This window comes from Natator depressus, chromosome 5 (assembly GCF_965152275.1).
Source record: "Natator depressus isolate rNatDep1 chromosome 5, rNatDep2.hap1, whole genome shotgun sequence".
Classification (NCBI taxonomy): domain Eukaryota; kingdom Metazoa; phylum Chordata; order Testudines; family Cheloniidae; genus Natator; species Natator depressus.
Window position 1 is genome coordinate 34,182,407 of NC_134238.1, and position 19,051 is coordinate 34,201,457.

Here is a 19,051-nt window from a genome sequence, read left to right on the forward strand (position 1 = left end):
GCCTAACTGTCTAATTAGCCTCCTTAGCCCATCAATTAGGCACAGCTCTTCTTAATAAGGTCTGCTCTTGGAATAATTAATTAGAGCTGCAGTGACCAGAGTGCTTGCCCCAGGAACTCAGTAGGTGCTGTTGCCCAGCACTTTGTCACACCGTTCCACATTCCTTTAACATTATCTAACTTTTTTGCTGTGTGCAAGAGTTCTTCAAATACGTAAAAGTTGTAAATAGAACAGAAACAGATGTTGGCATTTCCATCAGGTCAGGTCATGGTTTGAATGAGCATGGAAAATGAACTTTCTTTTCATCCCCGTTCCTCCAGGAGTGGGCCTTTGAAAAGACTGTGTAGGGATATATTGCTGTCTGCTTCACCATTTCTTTGGAAAAAATTCTGATTTTTTTTGTCTTTGCTGCTGATAAGCTGTCATCTTTCTTCATGCGTTCTTCAGTTTGATTTCTACTAGTTTAGTGTGTGTAATAAGACTTGTGCATAACTGTCTGTATTCCTTTTGGCAAGGAAGAAGCCTCCTTTTGATTTTTGTATACTATTTCTGTACTCCAGCTTCTGAGCTCAGGGGAGTAGGGGGTGGAAGGAGTTTGTGGGGCCTTCATATAATTTGCCATGTGCGTCTTCTGTTTTCAGAACGTGGTGTGGTTTGGGAGGAGACCATTATTTTGCTACCTGACAACGTTCACTATGTGTTTCTTTCTGCCACTATTCCGAATGCCCGCCAGTTTGCTGAATGGATTTGCCATCTTCATAAACAGGTCTGGAGTCATTGTTGAGTGGGGTGTGATCCACAAGATCTCTATCTTAAAAAGTGGACTATCTGACAAGTATATGGGAACTGTATTCCTAGATAGATTGTGGTGCTTTTACAGCTTAAATTAAAGAAATGTTGTCAACTCAAAATTGGCAGAAAATTTTGACTTATCTAAAAACAAATCTACTGTTTTGTAAAACAATATAAATGTTTATATATTTAAAATCTTAATGGCAGGAGTTGTTTTAAACAAATAAACATTCCCCTGTAGTGTTTGCATCCCAGACAATGCAGCACAGAGAACATGAACAAAAAGACAGTGTGTGTGTGTTGGGGGGGAGGGGGAGTGTATGAGAGAAAATAGAAAATTACTGATTTTTTTTTATTTGTCTAAAGGACAAAAATGTAAAAAGCATAAATCGTGAAACGTGAGTTGGATTTAAAAACACTCAGTTTCAATAATCCAGTTATAGTAACCTAGGAAAGGAAATTGGTGTAAAATAAAATTTTTAAGTTCACAGTGATCTTTTAAAGAAAAGGAGTACTTGTGGCACCTTAGAGACTAACCAATTTATTTGAGCATAAGCTTTCGTGAGCTACAGCTCACTTCATCGGATGACCTTTTAATCTTTTGTAAAAGGAATACTTTGTGTGCGCTTTGGTGTGTGTGTGGGGGGGAGGGTGCAATGCAAGCTTCTTTGCAATGTGTAACAGTAAGTGGAAATGAAATTAAGAGTTTTTAATCTTTCCATTTTTATATTCTGGTAGGTCTCAGCATTTAAGTCAAGTCATAGGGTTTTTTTGTAACCATTAAATTGGAGTGAGACTTATTTACTGCTGTATCCCTCCAATAATTGAGGCTTCTACACTGAGCTTGTAATTGTGTGTTCCTGCAAAGTATTTGTATTTTTTTTTCTTCCCCAAGAGACACTGGTAGTAAAATATATAGCTTCTTTTGGATAATATGTTTGAGGCCTAACTTTCCATCAGGGCTTGTCTACATGGCAAGTTACTATATGGCAAGCCAGGGTTTGAATCTTAATCCTGGGGGAATTCTGCACCCTGCAGAAAAATGGGGGAGCAAAGAAATCTGTGCGGAACACATGCCCCTTCCGTGGCAGCCTGGGCGCGTCTGCTTAGAGCAGCCGGCAGCAGAGAGCAGATCACCTCCAGGGGGAGGAGAGACTGGGAGTGCATGTGTCCATGGAGACGTGTTAAGGGGGTGAATGTGGGTGTGTGCCTGCATGCGAATGAGTGAGACAGACTCACTCTGGGCTTGCCTATGCTGGCAATTTACAGCGCTGCAACTTTCTTGCTCAGGGGTGTGAAAAAACACACCCCGAGCACAGAAAGTTTCAGCGCTATAAAGCACCAGTGTAGTCAGTGCACTAGCGTTGGGAGCTACGCCCCTCGTGGAGGTGAGTTTTTTTTTTTTTAGAGCACTGGGAGATATCTCTCAGAGCGCTCTGCCGTGACCACACAAGCCATGTTAAAGCGCTGCCGTGACAGCGCTTTAGCGCTGCCAGTGTAGACTTGCCCTTAGAATAATGCTGCTTGAAGGCATAGTACACTGAGTTTACTCTGGGACTTTGACTGCACTATAGCAGTGTCCATATACAGGCTGGTGCACTGTAGAGTCACACCCTAACCTGCCACACAACTCCTCTCAGTGCAGACAGTGATGTATGAGCCTCTAAAGCAAACATGGGTTTGCATTCCTGATTGTGCTCTAATAAGAGATGTGTGACTGATCACAATCTTTTGTTGTTTTGGGATTTAAAATATTTTTTATTTTTCTCTGGAAAGTGCTTGACCAGACTATGGTCAAGGGGGTATAATTATTGTTTGAATAAATACCATATTTATAGTAGCGATGAAGTAAATTGTTTTGTTTCTCCCCTCCTAGCCTTGCCATGTGATTTACACAGATTATCGACCTACTCCTCTGCAACATTATATTTTCCCAGCAGGGGGGGATGGACTCCACCTTGTGGTTGATGAAAATGTAAGACCTAGTCAGTTTATTTGAAAGATTATTGTCTGTGCTTTCAATAATTATGAGACTGTCCTTTTTAAAATTTGGCTTTGAATTTCCTCCCTCCCATTAACTTGTGGCAAAAATTGTGACCACTAATTCAACCTATCCTACCCTGCTTGACAGACAAAATAGCTCTATGTGGGATAATCTCTCTCTCTCTGTTTTTCATTTCATTTAAAAAACAAAACAAAAAAACCTTCTGACCATGGTGCTCTGATTGCGGTTAAACATTACAGTGGCATGGAACACAGCAATTATTTTATTTAGTGTCCCAAAATTCGGGTGGGTATGATGTGCCACATTGAGTTGCTGAAGAGTTGAGTAGGAACTTCCCCCTCATGAGGTGCAGACTTGATTATCTCTGCAGTGTTTCCTTATTTTCTCAACACTGTTTCTCCCCTGCATGTGAAAAAACAAAAAAAAAAAAGGACTCGTGATCCAGAAATACAAAATCTTAAAATACATATCTCATAACTAGGGCCCTACCAAATTCATAGTCCATTTTGGTCAATTTCACAATCATAGGATTTTAAAAACTAAATTTCACAGTTTCAGATATTTAAATTGTAAATTTCACGGTGTTGTAATGGGGGGGGGTACCGAACCAAAAGGGGGTTATGGAGGTGTGTAACAAGGCTATTGTAGGGGGGTCGCAGTATTGCCATCCTTACTTCTGCATTGTTGCCTTCAGAGCTGGGCGCAGCCGGCGGACAGCTGCTGGCTGGGCACCTAGCTCTGAAGGTAGTGCTGCCTCCAGGATGTAGGGTGTAGCAATACTATACCATGCCACCCTCATTTGTGCGCTGCTGCTGTCAGAGGTGCTGCCTTCAGAGCTAGACTTCCAGCCAGCAGCCGCCACTCAGCTCTGTGAAATCTGGTCTCCTCTACAACAGCCAGATTTCAATGGTGGAGATCAGATTTCACGGCCGTGAATTTGGTAGGACCCTACTCATTGTCGCTGGGAGAAGGACTAGACTCAAATCAGGCTACTCATAATTCAAGGTCCAGCAGCTTTGTCAGTATCCTAATACAGAGCCAAATAGAGGCAGCATAGTATGCTGCTGCTTTGTTAATTTCTCTCTAAATTCATATCCTTGCATGCAAATGTGCTTCTACATTCCCCCAATAAAAGGGGTCACAGGCTAACTTATGGTAGTGTAAGTACTTTATTTTTTTATAAATAATTTCAAATTTTTGTGCTTTGTATTTTGACTTAAAATGTCTTATTTCTGATCCATTAAAAAGTTTTAATTGGGAAGTCAAATTGCTTACAAAAGTCACATTAATTTCTAGGGCGATTTCAGAGAAGATAACTTTAACACAGCAATGCAAGTACTTAGAGATGCAGGTGACTTAGCAAAAGGAGATCAGAAGGGCAGGAAAGGAGGAACAAAAGGTGAGTTTGAAACCTTGTATTTTAAAATGGTTCTTATATAATACAAAGATTAATTAAGTTATTTTAAAACTGCAAACAAGAATGCTGTTAGTGCATGTGTCTAGATCAGAGGTTCCCAAACTTGTGCTGCCACTTCCAGCAGCTTCCATTGGCCTGGAGCAGCAAACTGCGGCCACTAGGAGCCGCGATCGGCCAAACCTGCGTACGTGGCAGGTAAACAGCCCGGCCCGGCCCGCCAGGGACTTTCCCTGCACAAGCGGCAGAACAAGTTTGGGAACCACTGGTCTAGATTAAGAGACTTTTTCTCCTAATGTAATTTCTAAAATAATGTTTTGTCTTTGCAGGACCATCAAATGTATTTAAGATAGTGAAGATGATCATGGAAAGGAATTTCCAGCCTGTAATTATATTCAGTTTCAGTAAGAAAGACTGTGAAGCCTATGCACTTCAGATGACAAAATTAGACTTCAACACAGGTACAGATAAATAAGTTGTAGTGTGGTTTTATTTCTAAATGCAGGTTTGCATAAATTATGTGAGAGGCCTTTCTAGTCAGGTCTCTACTTTATTTCAGACTTTTGTATCTAATATGAAAAAAGTAGTCCTACAATACATAGATATGGAAATGCAGAACTTTTCAGTTATATATAGTCTTAATAAATTAGCTAATTGTAGTTGGAAATTGCTGGCATCACTAGAGGATCTAATGAGTGTACAATGTTGAGATGGCTTTTCATTCTGAACCTTAGATAGGGCATAGGTACGTAATCACATGCTTGCCACCCAGTAATTCTATAGTACTCTAGTGCACTAACTGTGTAGACTCTGCTACTGTGTTCTGTTTCCTAGTGCACACTGATGTTCTATGGTTTGAATGAGCAGTACATCAGTGTGACCTAGGGAACTTTTAGTGCCCATTAGAGCAAGGCCTACCCAGGCAGTTAGTACGTGGCACGCTGGAGCGCTGAAGATTTATGTCCCAGTTTGCCATGAAGTAAGTGTTTGTGTAGACATGCCCTTAGTTTTACCTGCAGCGCATCTTGGAAAAGCAGTAATAGTACAGCTACTTTCAGAAACAGTTGCACAAGTTGAGAAAGGATTGGCCACATGCCAAGTGGTTCCCCACCTCCCTTCCCTGTCTTTTGAGTTATGAGTTTGGCATCTGAGTAATTTCTCAGAAGCAGAAAAATGTGTTTTTTGCTCACATAACAACTAAACTGATCTTCCTCAGCTGCTCAACAGTTCTCCCTCCCCTCCTTCACCCCCCCCCAAAGAAAAAGCCCTCCAACATTTTATCTTATCTTGGGGAAAGAATAAGATTAATTTAAGACTTTTTGAGAATCTTAGGAGTAACTGTATATAGAGAGTTGTAAGAGAAGTCATTGTAGATTGTGAACTCTTCAGGGCAGGGACCTTGTCTACTTGTCAGACTGTCTTTGCACAATGCTGGCAGTGTAATTAATTGTAGCATTCACTGTCACATGCAGCGGGATATTTGTTCCCATAATCCACATGTACAACCATCAGACTGTAATCATTGCAATTAAAAATTCTCCCCTCTACATGTAAATAAAACATTTTTTTAATTAGTTTACGTGTACAGCTGCATAATTATACCCTTTATCTTGGTACCTCATACATGTGTTTCAATTGTACAAGTAAGGTAACTTTAGGAGGTCACTTTCTTTAACTAGTTGAGTATGTATGTTGACTTCCTAACTTTCAGCATAACTATTTTAAAGGTTACATTATAAAAAGTAATCAGTTATATTTGACATGGTTTACAAAACCAACATGCTGGTATTTGCAGGAAAAATTTTGCTTATGTGTAGATGTTTCCATTTTTAGATGAAGAAAAAAAGATGGTTGAAGAAGTATTTAATAATGCAATTGACTGTCTGTCTGATGAAGACAAGAAACTTCCTCAGGTGAGTGTGGAGGTTGCTTAAGAATAATTTCAGTGAACATATACTAAAATTAATACCTGATATGCTACAGTGTATTTTAAATAAATATATGATGGATTGTTTATGAACCGTGTTGTGAATAATGTCAGTAGATTGTTTTGATTGAAAGTGAGGGCTAAATTAAAACACAGAGGGTATAGATACTTTACTACTGTTTTGAACCATAGCTCTACTCAATTTTCTGGATAACTTTGAATGACTTATTTTTTAATAAAGTGTACATCTTCAAAGAGGTGGAAAACTTCTTTTGATTGAAAGTTGCTCAAATGTACTGAGTGATATTGATTCTCTATTCTTTATCAAATTTTGCCTTGTCATTTTTTTTTGTAAAGTCAAGTTAACTGAGCAGCTGCATACCAATTTATAGGAGAATGGTTGCATCTTTACAATGGAAAAAATAGAAATAAATAAAAAAAATAGTTTGCAGAATACTGAAAATGCAACAAATTTGTAAATTACTAAAATTATGGATTAATTTTTTTTTATTTTGCTCTATATGTACAACTTTTTCTCATCCTGTTATTGATTAGCCTTTTGGGGAGTTTTGTTGTGATTCAGTGAAAGGTGGAAATTGCCACAGGAGTAGCAGCCCTTGTGCTTTTGGCCATACCTGTGTTAGGGAAAAAAACTCACCAGTGCTACCGCCGGTTCAGCTTCACTAATTGCAGGAATCTCTCTTAAAAGTCCCTAGCATAGACGAGGCCATTTAGGCAAAACAGGGAGCTTTTAAGTTCTGCCAGCCTCAATTTATGATGTCACTTCATGAGGCTCTGTTAAAAAAAAAATCTTGGTAGATAACCAGTAAGCGTGCTCAGAAATTATTTTTCAATCACTTATACTTCTCTCTCTTCGTCAAAACCCGACTAAGCTGCTACTCTCCATTAAGGACTATTAGCATGCAAAGTTGCAGCTTTCAAAGTGGAGCCGTTTTGGAGTTAACTGCATGAGAACAGCTGACAGAAGAACAGGAAGACTGATTTTTTTTATTTTTTTTTTTTTCATTTTCTTTAACTTAATGCAGTTTACCCAGGTCTTAAAAAGAAAAAATTACTTGTTCTCAGACAAGCCATGGAAAGTTCAGTCTTTGAGTTTTTGTAAATGTTCAGAGCAGTTGAAAATCAGGATTCAGAATGAAAAAAACTGAAACTATTTTGCAATCTGGTGTATTATATATAGTCTAGATATGCACACACAGATATAGATATATGAAGCTTTTAACAATGGAATCCTATTCATAGTATAGGGGATAGGTTGATATTTTGCCTGTTATGGATAATTAAATCTAATCCTGAAAGAATACTTGGATCAGTTTTAACACTGAAACCGAACAAAACAAGTTCTAATTAACAAAGCTAACCGAGTGAGTATATGTTTATAAAAATAATAATTAAAATATTTTATTTAAATATTAAAAAATTAAAAATAATTTTGGACTTTTAGATTCGATTAGAAGAATTTAAAGTGTTCAGAATTTGAACTATATAGTGTTTGCAAACAGAACATTCTGCTTTCACAGAACAAGATAATTCAAGACTATAAATTTATGATCAAATTGCAGCCAAACAAAACCACTTTATGTGTATGAAGATATTGATTTTCCAAAAATGCCCTATGTGGGTAAGAAAAACTCTTAAGTAAACTTACAAATTTAAATATTCTCATTTTTAAAATGACTTAGACCATGCTTAGCAGTAAGAAAATGCTGAGTTGTTATGAATATTGAACAAAGCTATGAGTGTTTGGAATGTTGACAAACTAAGGGATATGATTGGCTGAAATTGATGCAATGATTATGGTCTTCAAATTTGTTTTATTTGGAAGTCTGGATATATATGTTCATCAAGTCAGCAGTTCTATTTACCTTCTCCTTTGGAAGCAACAGGTAAAGTGCCGCTTGGGCATAATAGCAAGGTCAGGTTTGCTTCACTGGCTTAGGGAATATCTGTTTCCCCTGGCTGGGAGAGGAAATAATGAAAACATCCCATATTTTCTCATTTTACTTTCATAGATAAATGCATCACTTTCCACGGAGTGCTCAAGGGTCCCAAGAAAGTAGACTTCTGTTTCTTTCCACTGTCACTTCTTGTATGCTCTTTCACAGTGGATTTGGAAATTTTCCTGTTTAATTTTGAATTCTTGAATAGAACTCCTAGACGCTACTACATCTTGTGGATCAGAGATTCCTCTTATATGTGATCTGAGGTGCTAGAACAAGTAGCCAAAACTGACCTCTGTCTTGGACCACTTTTTATTGGGGGTGAATCTTTAATCAGTCAAAGTCTGTTTATCTGTTTGCATATAAATTGTTGGATAACATGAAAACTATAAGAGCAAGCTGTTAAATGTTTTACATATAATTATTATCTTTTTGTTTAAAAGTATATCAAAAATAGACATTCACTTACCCTCTGTATTCACAGGTTGAGCATGTGCTTCCTCTTTTGAAGCGAGGAATTGGCATCCATCATGGTGGTTTGCTTCCTATTTTAAAGGAAACCATTGAAATTCTTTTTTCTGAAGGATTGATAAAGGTATGTAGTTCATACCTCTGTATTTAGGTACAAGTCTGTGTATTTTTCATAATCATTATTTTAGCTTTGACTACCTTGGAAATGTACAGTAGTACATTGTGGGGCAGTAGAACCTCAAAAATATGAACACTAGAGTTATGGACTTACCAGTCTAACCAACACCCTGTGAAACTGGAAGTCCTCAATCAGGCAGCACCGCAAACCAACCAAAAAAGCCCAAATACTGTATTGCTTTGGGGCTTCAGTAACTGGGGAGTTGGGGCTGCCACCGCTGTGGCTCGGTGCTTCAGCCCCATGGCTCAATTCCCACCTTCAGTGGCGGGAGAGGGAAGTGCGCTGGGGATTGGGGCTTCAGTGGAGGGAGGGGAAGGTGCGCTGTGGATCGGGGCTTCAGCGCCACTCCTGGTTTCAGCTGGGAGCAGGGATCGGGGCTTTAGTTACAAGGGGAGCGCTAGTTTCAGCCCCAGAGAAGAAGGGCTTGTGAAGCTTACTATCTAGAGGCCTGTTTCTTCAAACACACATGCAACAGTTCTGGAAAGCTTGAGTTTTTCTACTAATTTCTATTAACACAATTGCTTTTATTTCCTTCCTTTGAGGCGCCACTTTATTTTTAATTATTCATGACTAGATGACTCATTTTCCAGTGAGAACAAACACATCAGGCTTCTAACTATGTGCCTTTTTTCCACCTTAGAAACGCTTTTCCCAAGCACCAGCTGTTCCTTAAGGGAGCTGGGCATGGAGGTGGAGGAGGGAGGGCACCTAAATGAAAAGTCAGTGTATTTACCAGTCTTCTGTTGCTTTAGGTATCTCTTTATTTGGGTGCTTTATAGCTCCAATTGTAACAGTTCAATATTTTTTTTAAAAAATGCAAAAAATAAATTACATGTTCAATATCAGAATTGCAGTAAATTATAGAATTTCATCTATATAAGTTTTTCCCATTTCCTGTCCTGTTCTTCCCAAAGCGATAACAATTCAGGGAATCTAGCTTCAGAAGAACTTTTTTTTAAAATTCTCTATTATGAGCCTCCATCTGCTACTATAGTAGTATACAAACTCCAAACACAAAAAATTGCTGTGTAGACAAAACCCCAGACTGAGTGCAGCCAGTTGCCAAACCCTCCATTCTGTTCTAGAATGAGTAAGGGTATGTCTAGACTAGAGTTCTTGCTCCTCTTGTAATTTGAATTGATTGCCAATTAACTCAAATTACCTAAAAGAGACAAGGTGGGTGAAGAAATATCTTTTATTGGACCAACTTCTGTTGGTGGAAGGGACAAACTTTCAAGCTTCACAGAACTCTTTTGCGGGTCTGGAGAAGGAAACTAGAGTGTTGAAGCTAAATATAAGAAAGGATAGATTGTTCTCAAAGGAAAAGTGCATAACATCTTTAAAAGACAAGCTGGTAACTTATATTCATAACTGTGCTGGACACTAAAAACCATGGATTTAGAGACTGGTTTTATGACCCATTTCAACAACTTGTAACACACTGACGAAGTCATGACTCACCACCACTGGCGCCTCCTGCTGGTTACTCTGGGAATTATCTCTTGTCCTCTGCAGAGCACCCTCTGCACGTGGTTTCACCTGTTGTCCGCTCTGTTGATTCGGGAACCGCCTTGCTCCCTGCTTGGCAATATCCACTTCAGGACACTGCCTTCCGGTAGTGCCCCCTACTCCGTTCTTACCCCCTTCCGGGGGGGGGTGGGCAGCGCAGATGGCAACAGTCCTTTGGCTAGCACCTGCCTCAGTGGCCAACCACAACCCCAAAGTCTAGCCCTTCACCTCAGGGGCAAGTTGCAGTGTGTCTCGGCCACACTCCTCTGTGGCCAGGTGCAGTGCAAGGGGGAAAGGGGGGGACCCAGGCCCACCCGCTACTCTGGGTCCTGGCCCAGAGACCCTCTAGCGGCAGCCTCTCTCTACCCTCCTTCTCTCCCCTCTTGTCCGCCTGTCTTCCCTGGGCCACTTCCCCTTTGGCCCTGTGCACCTTCTTGACCCTTTTTAGCAGGGGCTGCAGCCTGGCAGGTAACTGGGCCAGAGCTCGCCTCTGCTTCTCCAAGCCTGCCCAGCACTGCTCTGTCCACTCCTTACTTCAGAGCCAGTCCTCCTCCCTCACTAGTCAGGGAGAGACCGTCTTCTCCTCTGCTAGGCAGCCCTTATATAGGGCCCAGCCTGGCCCTGCTCAGTTGCCTCTTCCTTTGCCCTGATTGGCTCTCCACAGGCCTTTGCTGATTGGCTGCTGGTCTGTGCAGCCTCTCTGGCCTGTTCCAGCCCTCTTTCTCATGGGGTGGGGCCGGTGCCCCACCACACAGACCTTGCTTCCTACTAACCCTCCATTGTCCTACAACTGGAGAAGTATTAATTGCCCACTTCATTTTAAGTGGTCTCCTACAACAAATTTGAATCCCTTATGCTTAACAATCTGTCCCATCTTGTATTTAGCTTACACACTCTAGTTTCCTAGACTCTCATATTCTGGGACCAACACATCTACAACAACATTGCAAACAAATTATTTAATGCCTTTGTAGATGCTAATCTATATACTCCACACATATCCTAGGTTTATCCTAGGCAGAGTTCTGCTCTCAGTATTCGCAAAAAGAAAAGGAGTACTTGTGGCACCTTAGTGAGCTGTAGCTCACGAAAGCTTATGCTCAAATAAATTGGTTAGTCTCTAAGGTGCCACAAGTACTCCTTTTCTTTTTGCAAATACAGACTAACACGGCTGCTACTCTGAAACTTGCTCTCAGTATTGTGATTTAGTTAAAATAAAAGCCTTAAAAATGAACAGTAAGTGCTTTCAAGAAATGAAATCAGTCGCTGTTACTGTGGGGTGGGGAGTTGAAACATTCCCAGCAGGACACACAACCATATACCCACGTAATATAATTTGTTGTTGTTATGAGAACACTGTCCTGAAAGCTGGTTGCAGGATTGCTTGTAATTCACTAACACTCTTTATTTTTCATGACTAAAATATCATTGCTGACTTTGTAGGAAGGGGCAAATAGTGTTTTAAAACTCAAATAATTTTTTCATAGAATTGGCTTGATCTGCAATAATTTTGGCTTACCGTCTTTGATTTGATAAAGTTCTAAAGATAACAAAAATATATTTTTATGAGAAAGGTGGAAGAAATAATTGTGCTCTATTCTTTATAGTTGTATGTCTTTCCCTTTTTTTCCCCCACAATTCGTCTTTTTATGAGCTCCTTCCCTGTATATTTAAATTCTCAGCTTGATCAGGAGATGAAATATAAAGAGACCTTCCTGATGCATTAATCTAAACAAAAAAACATGTGAGCAAGGTGACAAAATGATCGCAGAATCTGGGCCAAAACTATAAGGCTCACTGTCAAAATAGTTAAAAATGACCACTAACTTCACTGTTTTCAGTATTTAATGCAAAACTCACCTCTTAGACTTTTGCTATCTGTCCATTTTTCACATGCCCACATAAACATATAACTATAAACTAGTTAATACGTTTCTTCTGTTGGGGGAAATAGTGGGGAGAGATTGTTCTTGTTCCAGTTTTTAGTATTTGGGGTGTACCCATGTTGGGGGGCGGAAGTATTATAAGTACCTAGATATTGGCAACATTTTATCTAATGTAATGCATAGTTCAGGTAAATAAGTGTTTGCAGTTTCAGACATGTATTGTACATTTAAATCTGATTTAAAATGTGGAAAAGTCTTCAGTAGCTGCTTCTAATAGTTTAAATGTTATAAAGTTACAAATTCTTATTTTGTTGTCTAATACTGTTGTCTAATTATTTAGGCCTTATTTGCAACTGAGACCTTTGCTATGGGAATTAATATGCCAGCCAGAACAGTGCTGTTCACAAGTGCCCGTAAATTTGATGGGAAAGATTTCAGATGGGTAAGTGCAATTCAATATGCAGGGATGAATAATTGTGAGTTTAGTTGTTTAAATTCATATAGAAGATAGTTCTGAGAAATGAATTTGTTTTGGAGACACTTTATCCACTGCAGTAAAAATATTTACTTCAAAGCTCTTACTTCATTCAAAATCAAAATCAATGTAATTTTTAAATAATGTGCAATTCATATTAAAATGTTCAAATCTATAACTGCCCTCTTTTAAAATTCTAGGTTCATTATAGAGTATGCATAAAGACACACTTTATTTTAATAAAAATAGTAAAAGGACACCCAAACACAGGCTAGATCTATATGTCTAAAAAATTTGAAAGATTCTACACAACCTCTTCGCAATTCTGAAACCATGTTTCCTCTCAGAATCTTTCCCAACAAACCATTTATTGTTCCCCTTTCATATGAAAAACCTGGGAAAGTAGTTTTCCAGTGCCTAATGCAAAACCCAGTACTCACTAGGCGACACTCTCCACTACAGTTTCTGAGCTGATCGAGATGGAAATACAGCACTTGCTGTTATCAGCATACAGAGGACACTGGAGTTCATACTTTTTCACTAACCTCTTCCTCCCCCAGTAATCTCATGATACATTAGATGCAGCCCCCCGCCCCCAACAAACAAACAAACCCCAGTGATGTCTAAGGACTTGCCAATGTGAGGACACTCAAGAAGGTTTTTCCAAATTAACTAAAGGTGTTAATTAAAAGTTGATTAGATAAACTGTATTAAACCTCTGTGTGGACGCTCTCATTCAGAATTAAAGTGGTCTTAATTGTATTTAGTTTAAAATAAACCAGATTAAGGCCACTTTAATTCTGAATGAGAGCATCCACACAGAGGTTTAATACAGTTTATCTAATCCACTTTTAGTTCACACCTTCAATTAATTTGGAAAATTTACCTGAGTTTCCCGGTGTAGACAAGCCCCTTAGTGCTTCAGGGTTTGTGTACATGGCCTCACAGTGTGGACTGCAGGAGGGGTCAATTGCAGTATGCACTAAAATGTTGAGCCACATTTACAGCGCGTCACTTTACTGCACGCTGCAGCTCACATCCCTCTCCCCTGAGAGTCTGTACTCCGGGGCTGTATAGACAAGCCCTTAGTCATGGACCTGTGGCTTTGTGAATTGTATGGTTACTTTAGCTCCATGAAAAGGTCACATCTGTTATACCACCCTTTGGTATTTTTTAATGCAATTCTCAGTCACTGTAACATGCAACGGGATCAATGTGCCTCTGTCGCTTAAGTTACAGCAAAAGTTAGAGGTTTTTTTGTTCTACTTCTAGATCTCCTCAGGTGAATATATTCAGATGTCTGGTCGTGCAGGACGTCGAGGTATGGATGACAGAGGAATAGTAATTCTTATGGTGGATGAGAAGATGAGCCCAACAATTGGCAAACAGCTTCTTAAGGTATGCTGAAGACTATGATTATTTAAATACAAGGAATGTGAAAGGTGAATGGAATTAAATCTGATGCATTTGAAAAGTTTTCTTCATGAAATTCTCACTTTTAACTCTTCAAATTCACTGGTGGCACAGAGGAACTCTGGAGCACCTAATCCCAGATAGGTAATACAAGAAGTGATTGGTTTATGGGGGAAGTGCACCAAAAAATTAAAAATCCTTTGCTAAAAAGTTAAAAATTCTGCAAAATTCTGCAGATGTTGTTTGTCAAAATAATGCCGTATAATGACACCAGTTTCAATAGTTTTGGTAAGTTATTTAAACTGCAATACAGAAAAAAGTCACAATAACTGTTCAGCATTTCCTAGACACATGAAAGTTAAGTTACAGATAGTTGGTAAGTAACACCCTGCATTCCAGTTATAATCCTGGATTTTCATTTAAATTACATTACAGAACACCAAATAGGGAGGGGCGGGGGGGAAATGTCACTTTAAATTGCTCAGACTTTCACACATGAAAGTCATACAGTTTTGCTAATCATTGTCCTGGACTTATCTGGATACTTCAGGAAGTGTGTGGTTCTGATTGTCCTGACATTTTATTGACTGCTTGGTAAATGTTTTACTTGCCCTCAAAAGTCTTTTTTTCAAAAAAAATGGGTAAGTAGAAATCTAACCCCACTATGTCACTTTGGCACAAGAAAAAAGTGAGAAAGCGTATAAATCTTCCTAGCTGATTCCCTTACTGTCATTTGTAAGGCTTTACATCACTCTGGCAATGTAGGGACCTTAAAACTTTTACAGGTTTTTATGTTCCTGGAGGAATTGACTGAGAATGGAGAACCCCCCTCCATACCCCTCCAGCCACAGTATCAAGAGAGAGGAACTGAAGGCTTGTCTACATTAGAAATTTATAACACAGCAAGTTTCTTGCTCAGGGGGGTGAAAAAACATGCCGCCTGAGCGCAGCAAGTTTCAGTGCTGTAAAACGCCAGTCTAGACAGTGCCCCAGTGCTGGGAGCTGTGCCCCTCATGAAGGTGGGGTTTTTTTAGAGCTCTGTGAGAACTCTCTCCCGGCGCTGCGCTGCAACCACACAAGCCAAGTTAAAGCGCTGCCTCAGCGATCAACATCTCCCCTGCAGGCACGCACACCAAGCCCCATTCCCCCCCGCAGCGATTTGTGTCTCTGAAGCTGCTCCAGGCACTCTGGAACAGACGCGCTGCCTGGGCTGCCAGGGAAGAGACGCATGTCCACCCCGCAGATTTCTTTTGCATTTTTCTGCACAGAGGACACAGAAATATGTGGGCCATATGAATTCTGCGCCCCCACATGGGCACAGAATTCTGTCAGGAGTAAATATTGTGTAAAATATTTTTCTTGCTGTTTTTAAAAAAGAAGCAATAAACTTTGAATAACTTTTTTTCAAAAACAGTCCAGATCTTTGAGCATATTCTTATGATAAACATTTGTCAAGTTTATTTCTTAAACTCAGTAGCATGAGAATGTGTCAGCTGTAATATAGTTAATGTTGTTTATCCAGAGCATGTTTGACCAGTGGATAGTTGATCAATTTGACAACAAACATGTTTTAATAAAACTAAATGTGCACAGTGCAGTTGGAGAACTTCTAGGTAGTATAAATTAAATAATAATCATGTATTTATATATTGCATCTCATCCCAAAAAATTCCAGAAAGTTTTATAAATTCAAACTGTTATACCAGCTGCATAGAAATTGCTTCATCCGCCATAGAAATACAGCCATTACTGGGTGAACTACAGCAATTGTTTAACAGCAAACTGCAGCATTAATTAAGCAGGAACTGAAGAATGTTTCTTCCAAATTAAATTGCAGTTGAAAGCAGGATGGAATTACTATAGGTGGAATTTAGCTGAAGCACCGGTATTACCACGTATTCTCACAAAGAGCATTGTGGTATTTAATGAACTCAAGCAATCAGGACTTCTGTTTTATGTCTCGTGAAAGTTGAAAATCCTAGCATAATTATAGGAAGAAAATGACTAATTTTATAATAAAAAGAATGTGTTTATGTAAGTATGCTACAAAGACTCAAACTTGAGTGGATCAGTGTTTAGCATCTACTTACTTATTCGTGGGAAAAATTACATAGATTGAAAAATTGAAAGAAAACATTCTTATTTATTTTAAAATCTAGCCAGATAAAATATCCAGTATTTTGCTTCCTTTGTTGTTTGTGTATGGAATGTTCAGAGCTGTAATGCCAAGCTGTAGGCGGTATACCATTGGCTTCATCTGGCTCCTTGGCAGAATCTTAATTTATTCAACTGGCAGCTCAGGGCTTGTTCGTCCTGCAGGCAGCCGAGAAATCTGTCTAGTCTTTTGTTTAATTTTATTTTAATTCACATATTATTACTCTAGCAAAATGTCCAGGACAGAAGCCTTGCACAATCACACATTTTTCTCTATCCACCACACACAAAGTTCTTTTGTGGTATCTCTGTGCACTTAATTAAAGGGGCCCAATTCATTCTTCCTACATAACCTGAGGCAATGTTTACAAACCACTTTATGGATCACTACAAATTATATAGATCTGTGATTTGAGAAGGAGCAATTAGACTTAAAACATTTATTTATTTTTTTTATATAGCGAAGCAGGCGAACACAAGCACTTTATTTTCTGAGTTGATCATTGTCTTCAAATTAAAAAATTGGCAATGATTAGTTTAGATGAGAGTTGATGGGGGTATATAAAATGAGTGGTACAAAAAAGGTAATTGAGATATTCCTATCTATTCTTTTCAGTAATGGAAGGAACAAACAGACATTCAATTGAATTGAATGGCAGCAAATTAAAAACTGACAAAAAGAAATACTTTTTCTTTACATAAAGCATATCTGCAGAACAGATTGATACAAAATGTCATTGGGGCCAAGAGGTTACTAAGAGATGAAGTGTTATTTTTAATAAAATGGTGTGGATACTGAGATTATCTGTAATTACATTAGCTAAGAAAAAAATATGTCTGTATGCCCCTGAATCATGAAGGTTCAAACAAACTAGGGTTAGGAAAAATTCTTCCCTTATGGACAGGTTATTCCTTAATTTCTCCCTATGGGTTTTTTTTGTTCCTTCCTCTGAAAAATCTGGTATGAGTCATTGTCAGAGATACAAAACTGACTAGCTGGACCACTGGTCTGATCCCATATGGCACTTCTTTTGTTCGTAAGCACGTTTCCTCACATATATGACTTTAAATTGGACTAAATCATAAACAACAAAACTTGTAAATGTTCTCTCATGAATTAGAGCAGGATATGGTTTCTGGTTTTTAATTTGATAACCCTATTGGTCAAGTATGATTGATTATCCAGGGTACTAAGTAAATCTGGGAGACTCCTAAGTGGTGATTGGTTGTTATCTTGGTTATTTCCTTCTTAAAATATCTGGTCTGGGTATCAAAATAATTTGGTTTTATTGTGACATCTCTGTAGTAATTGTAGCAACATAAAGGGAAAACTCCAAAAATTAATGGGTTTCCCAATTTTGGGGCTTGGGGGTTCATGTAATTATACTGGGATTTCTCCTGTTCTTTGCTTCCAGTATAGTATTTCCCAATATCTGTTCTATCTAATGGCTCAGGAATTTGTACTGCAGTTTTTGCTGTCTGGCAAGGATTAAAACCTGGGATTATAGCTCCAGTACAAATCACAAAACAGATGATTTTGTCTGAAGTGGGGAGTTAGTGTGCCTCCTTACTGTACACGGTTGCCACTGAAGGTGAGGACAGTGTTGTTCTCCTTCCCATTCCCTTAATCAGTGATAGTGGGGTATAGCCGATTCTCGGATGGTATGTGGTAATTGTTTAACAGCATACAACAATACTATGTGGCAGTGTAATCCAGGGAGGGAAAGATATGTTATTTGTTTGGAATGTGTAGTGAATTTTCTGAGACAAAATGTAATTACCTGAATTGGACTTTGGATAGAACATTATGGCTGACATCTTTACTCTTATGAAAAGGTTGTGGAGTCTTCAATGTCCTTGGTTTTCCATCCCATCTAAACAGTACACTTCTATTTTTTAATTTTTTTTTCTAATATTTTAAGGGTGTTTACAGAGGAATAGCATTTGTACTTCATTTCTCCTTACTCCTTATTTTGAGTGATAAATATGAATTTTCTGTGTTTGATCTCGCTGCTTGTGATGCAACCATATAAGAGACCAAGAGACTTCAAGTTAAGCATAAGCTGCCAGAGCAGAACTATTCCAACTGCACACTGTCCATTTATAAACATCAGCTGAGCACACCAACTTAATTGCAGCCTTGAAGTCTGGTTTGATATGAAGCTCATTCAGCTATAAACCACTTGTGATGGCACAATTTGTAAAATGTACCATACCCTAATTTTGCTACAGGACTTGACCTGCCAGCCAGAGGCTGACATGAATTACATGGTGGCAGGGCCACTGGAGTAGTTAAGGGGTAACATCTCCACTGCTTTGGGTGTTACTCAAAGATTTGCCCAAGCCGGAGTGACAAGGACGCAATTCTTGGTAAAATAACAAATTCTTACTCACTCTTCAAAAATATTAATTTGTAATTTTTCTTGTATTTTTCTTGTGATGAAATACTACTGAGCTTATTTGCGGTACTGTGTTGAGCTTATGTCCATTATGCTCATTAGATAGGGGGAATGTTATTGGCCCCAATTCAGGAAACTGCATAAGCACATTTAAGTATCTGAGTAGTCCCACTGACTTAAGTGGCACTGCTCAGTTGCCTACAGTAGTTAGGCACATGTTTAAGTACCTTTCTAAATCAAGGCCTTCATTTTAAAGTTACCATATTTACTCGTTTTTACTGCCAAAGCTACAACAAATTTGAGTTTGAAATTCTGTTGCTAGGGTCTTTGTTTTGCTCGTTGTCTGTCACAAAACAAGCATTTTGTTTTGTTTTTTTTAAACAATTATTAAGCACAATAAAAAAGGGGGGAAGAAAAACCTTAAACATTAAAGGGGATTTTTAAAAAAAAATTATTGCCTCATAGTT

The 19,051-nt window shown here is 38.8% G+C and overlaps 1 protein-coding gene across 2 annotated transcripts in view; it reads left to right on the top strand.

Annotated features, from left to right (window-relative positions):
* Positions 1-19,051, top strand: part of MTREX (Mtr4 exosome RNA helicase) — a 91,206-nt gene that overhangs the window by 17,686 nt on the left and 54,469 nt on the right. For both annotated transcript variants that reach the window (XM_074952556.1, XM_074952555.1), the window contains exons 8-15: positions 642-766; positions 2,669-2,767; positions 4,094-4,196; positions 4,541-4,672; positions 6,045-6,124; positions 8,584-8,694; positions 12,484-12,585; positions 13,891-14,016. In XM_074952556.1, coding sequence (XP_074808657.1) covers positions 642-766; positions 2,669-2,767; positions 4,094-4,196; positions 4,541-4,672; positions 6,045-6,124; positions 8,584-8,694; positions 12,484-12,585; positions 13,891-14,016 — 878 coding nt within the window. The remainder of the gene's footprint in view (positions 1-641; positions 767-2,668; positions 2,768-4,093; positions 4,197-4,540; positions 4,673-6,044; positions 6,125-8,583; positions 8,695-12,483; positions 12,586-13,890; positions 14,017-19,051) is intronic.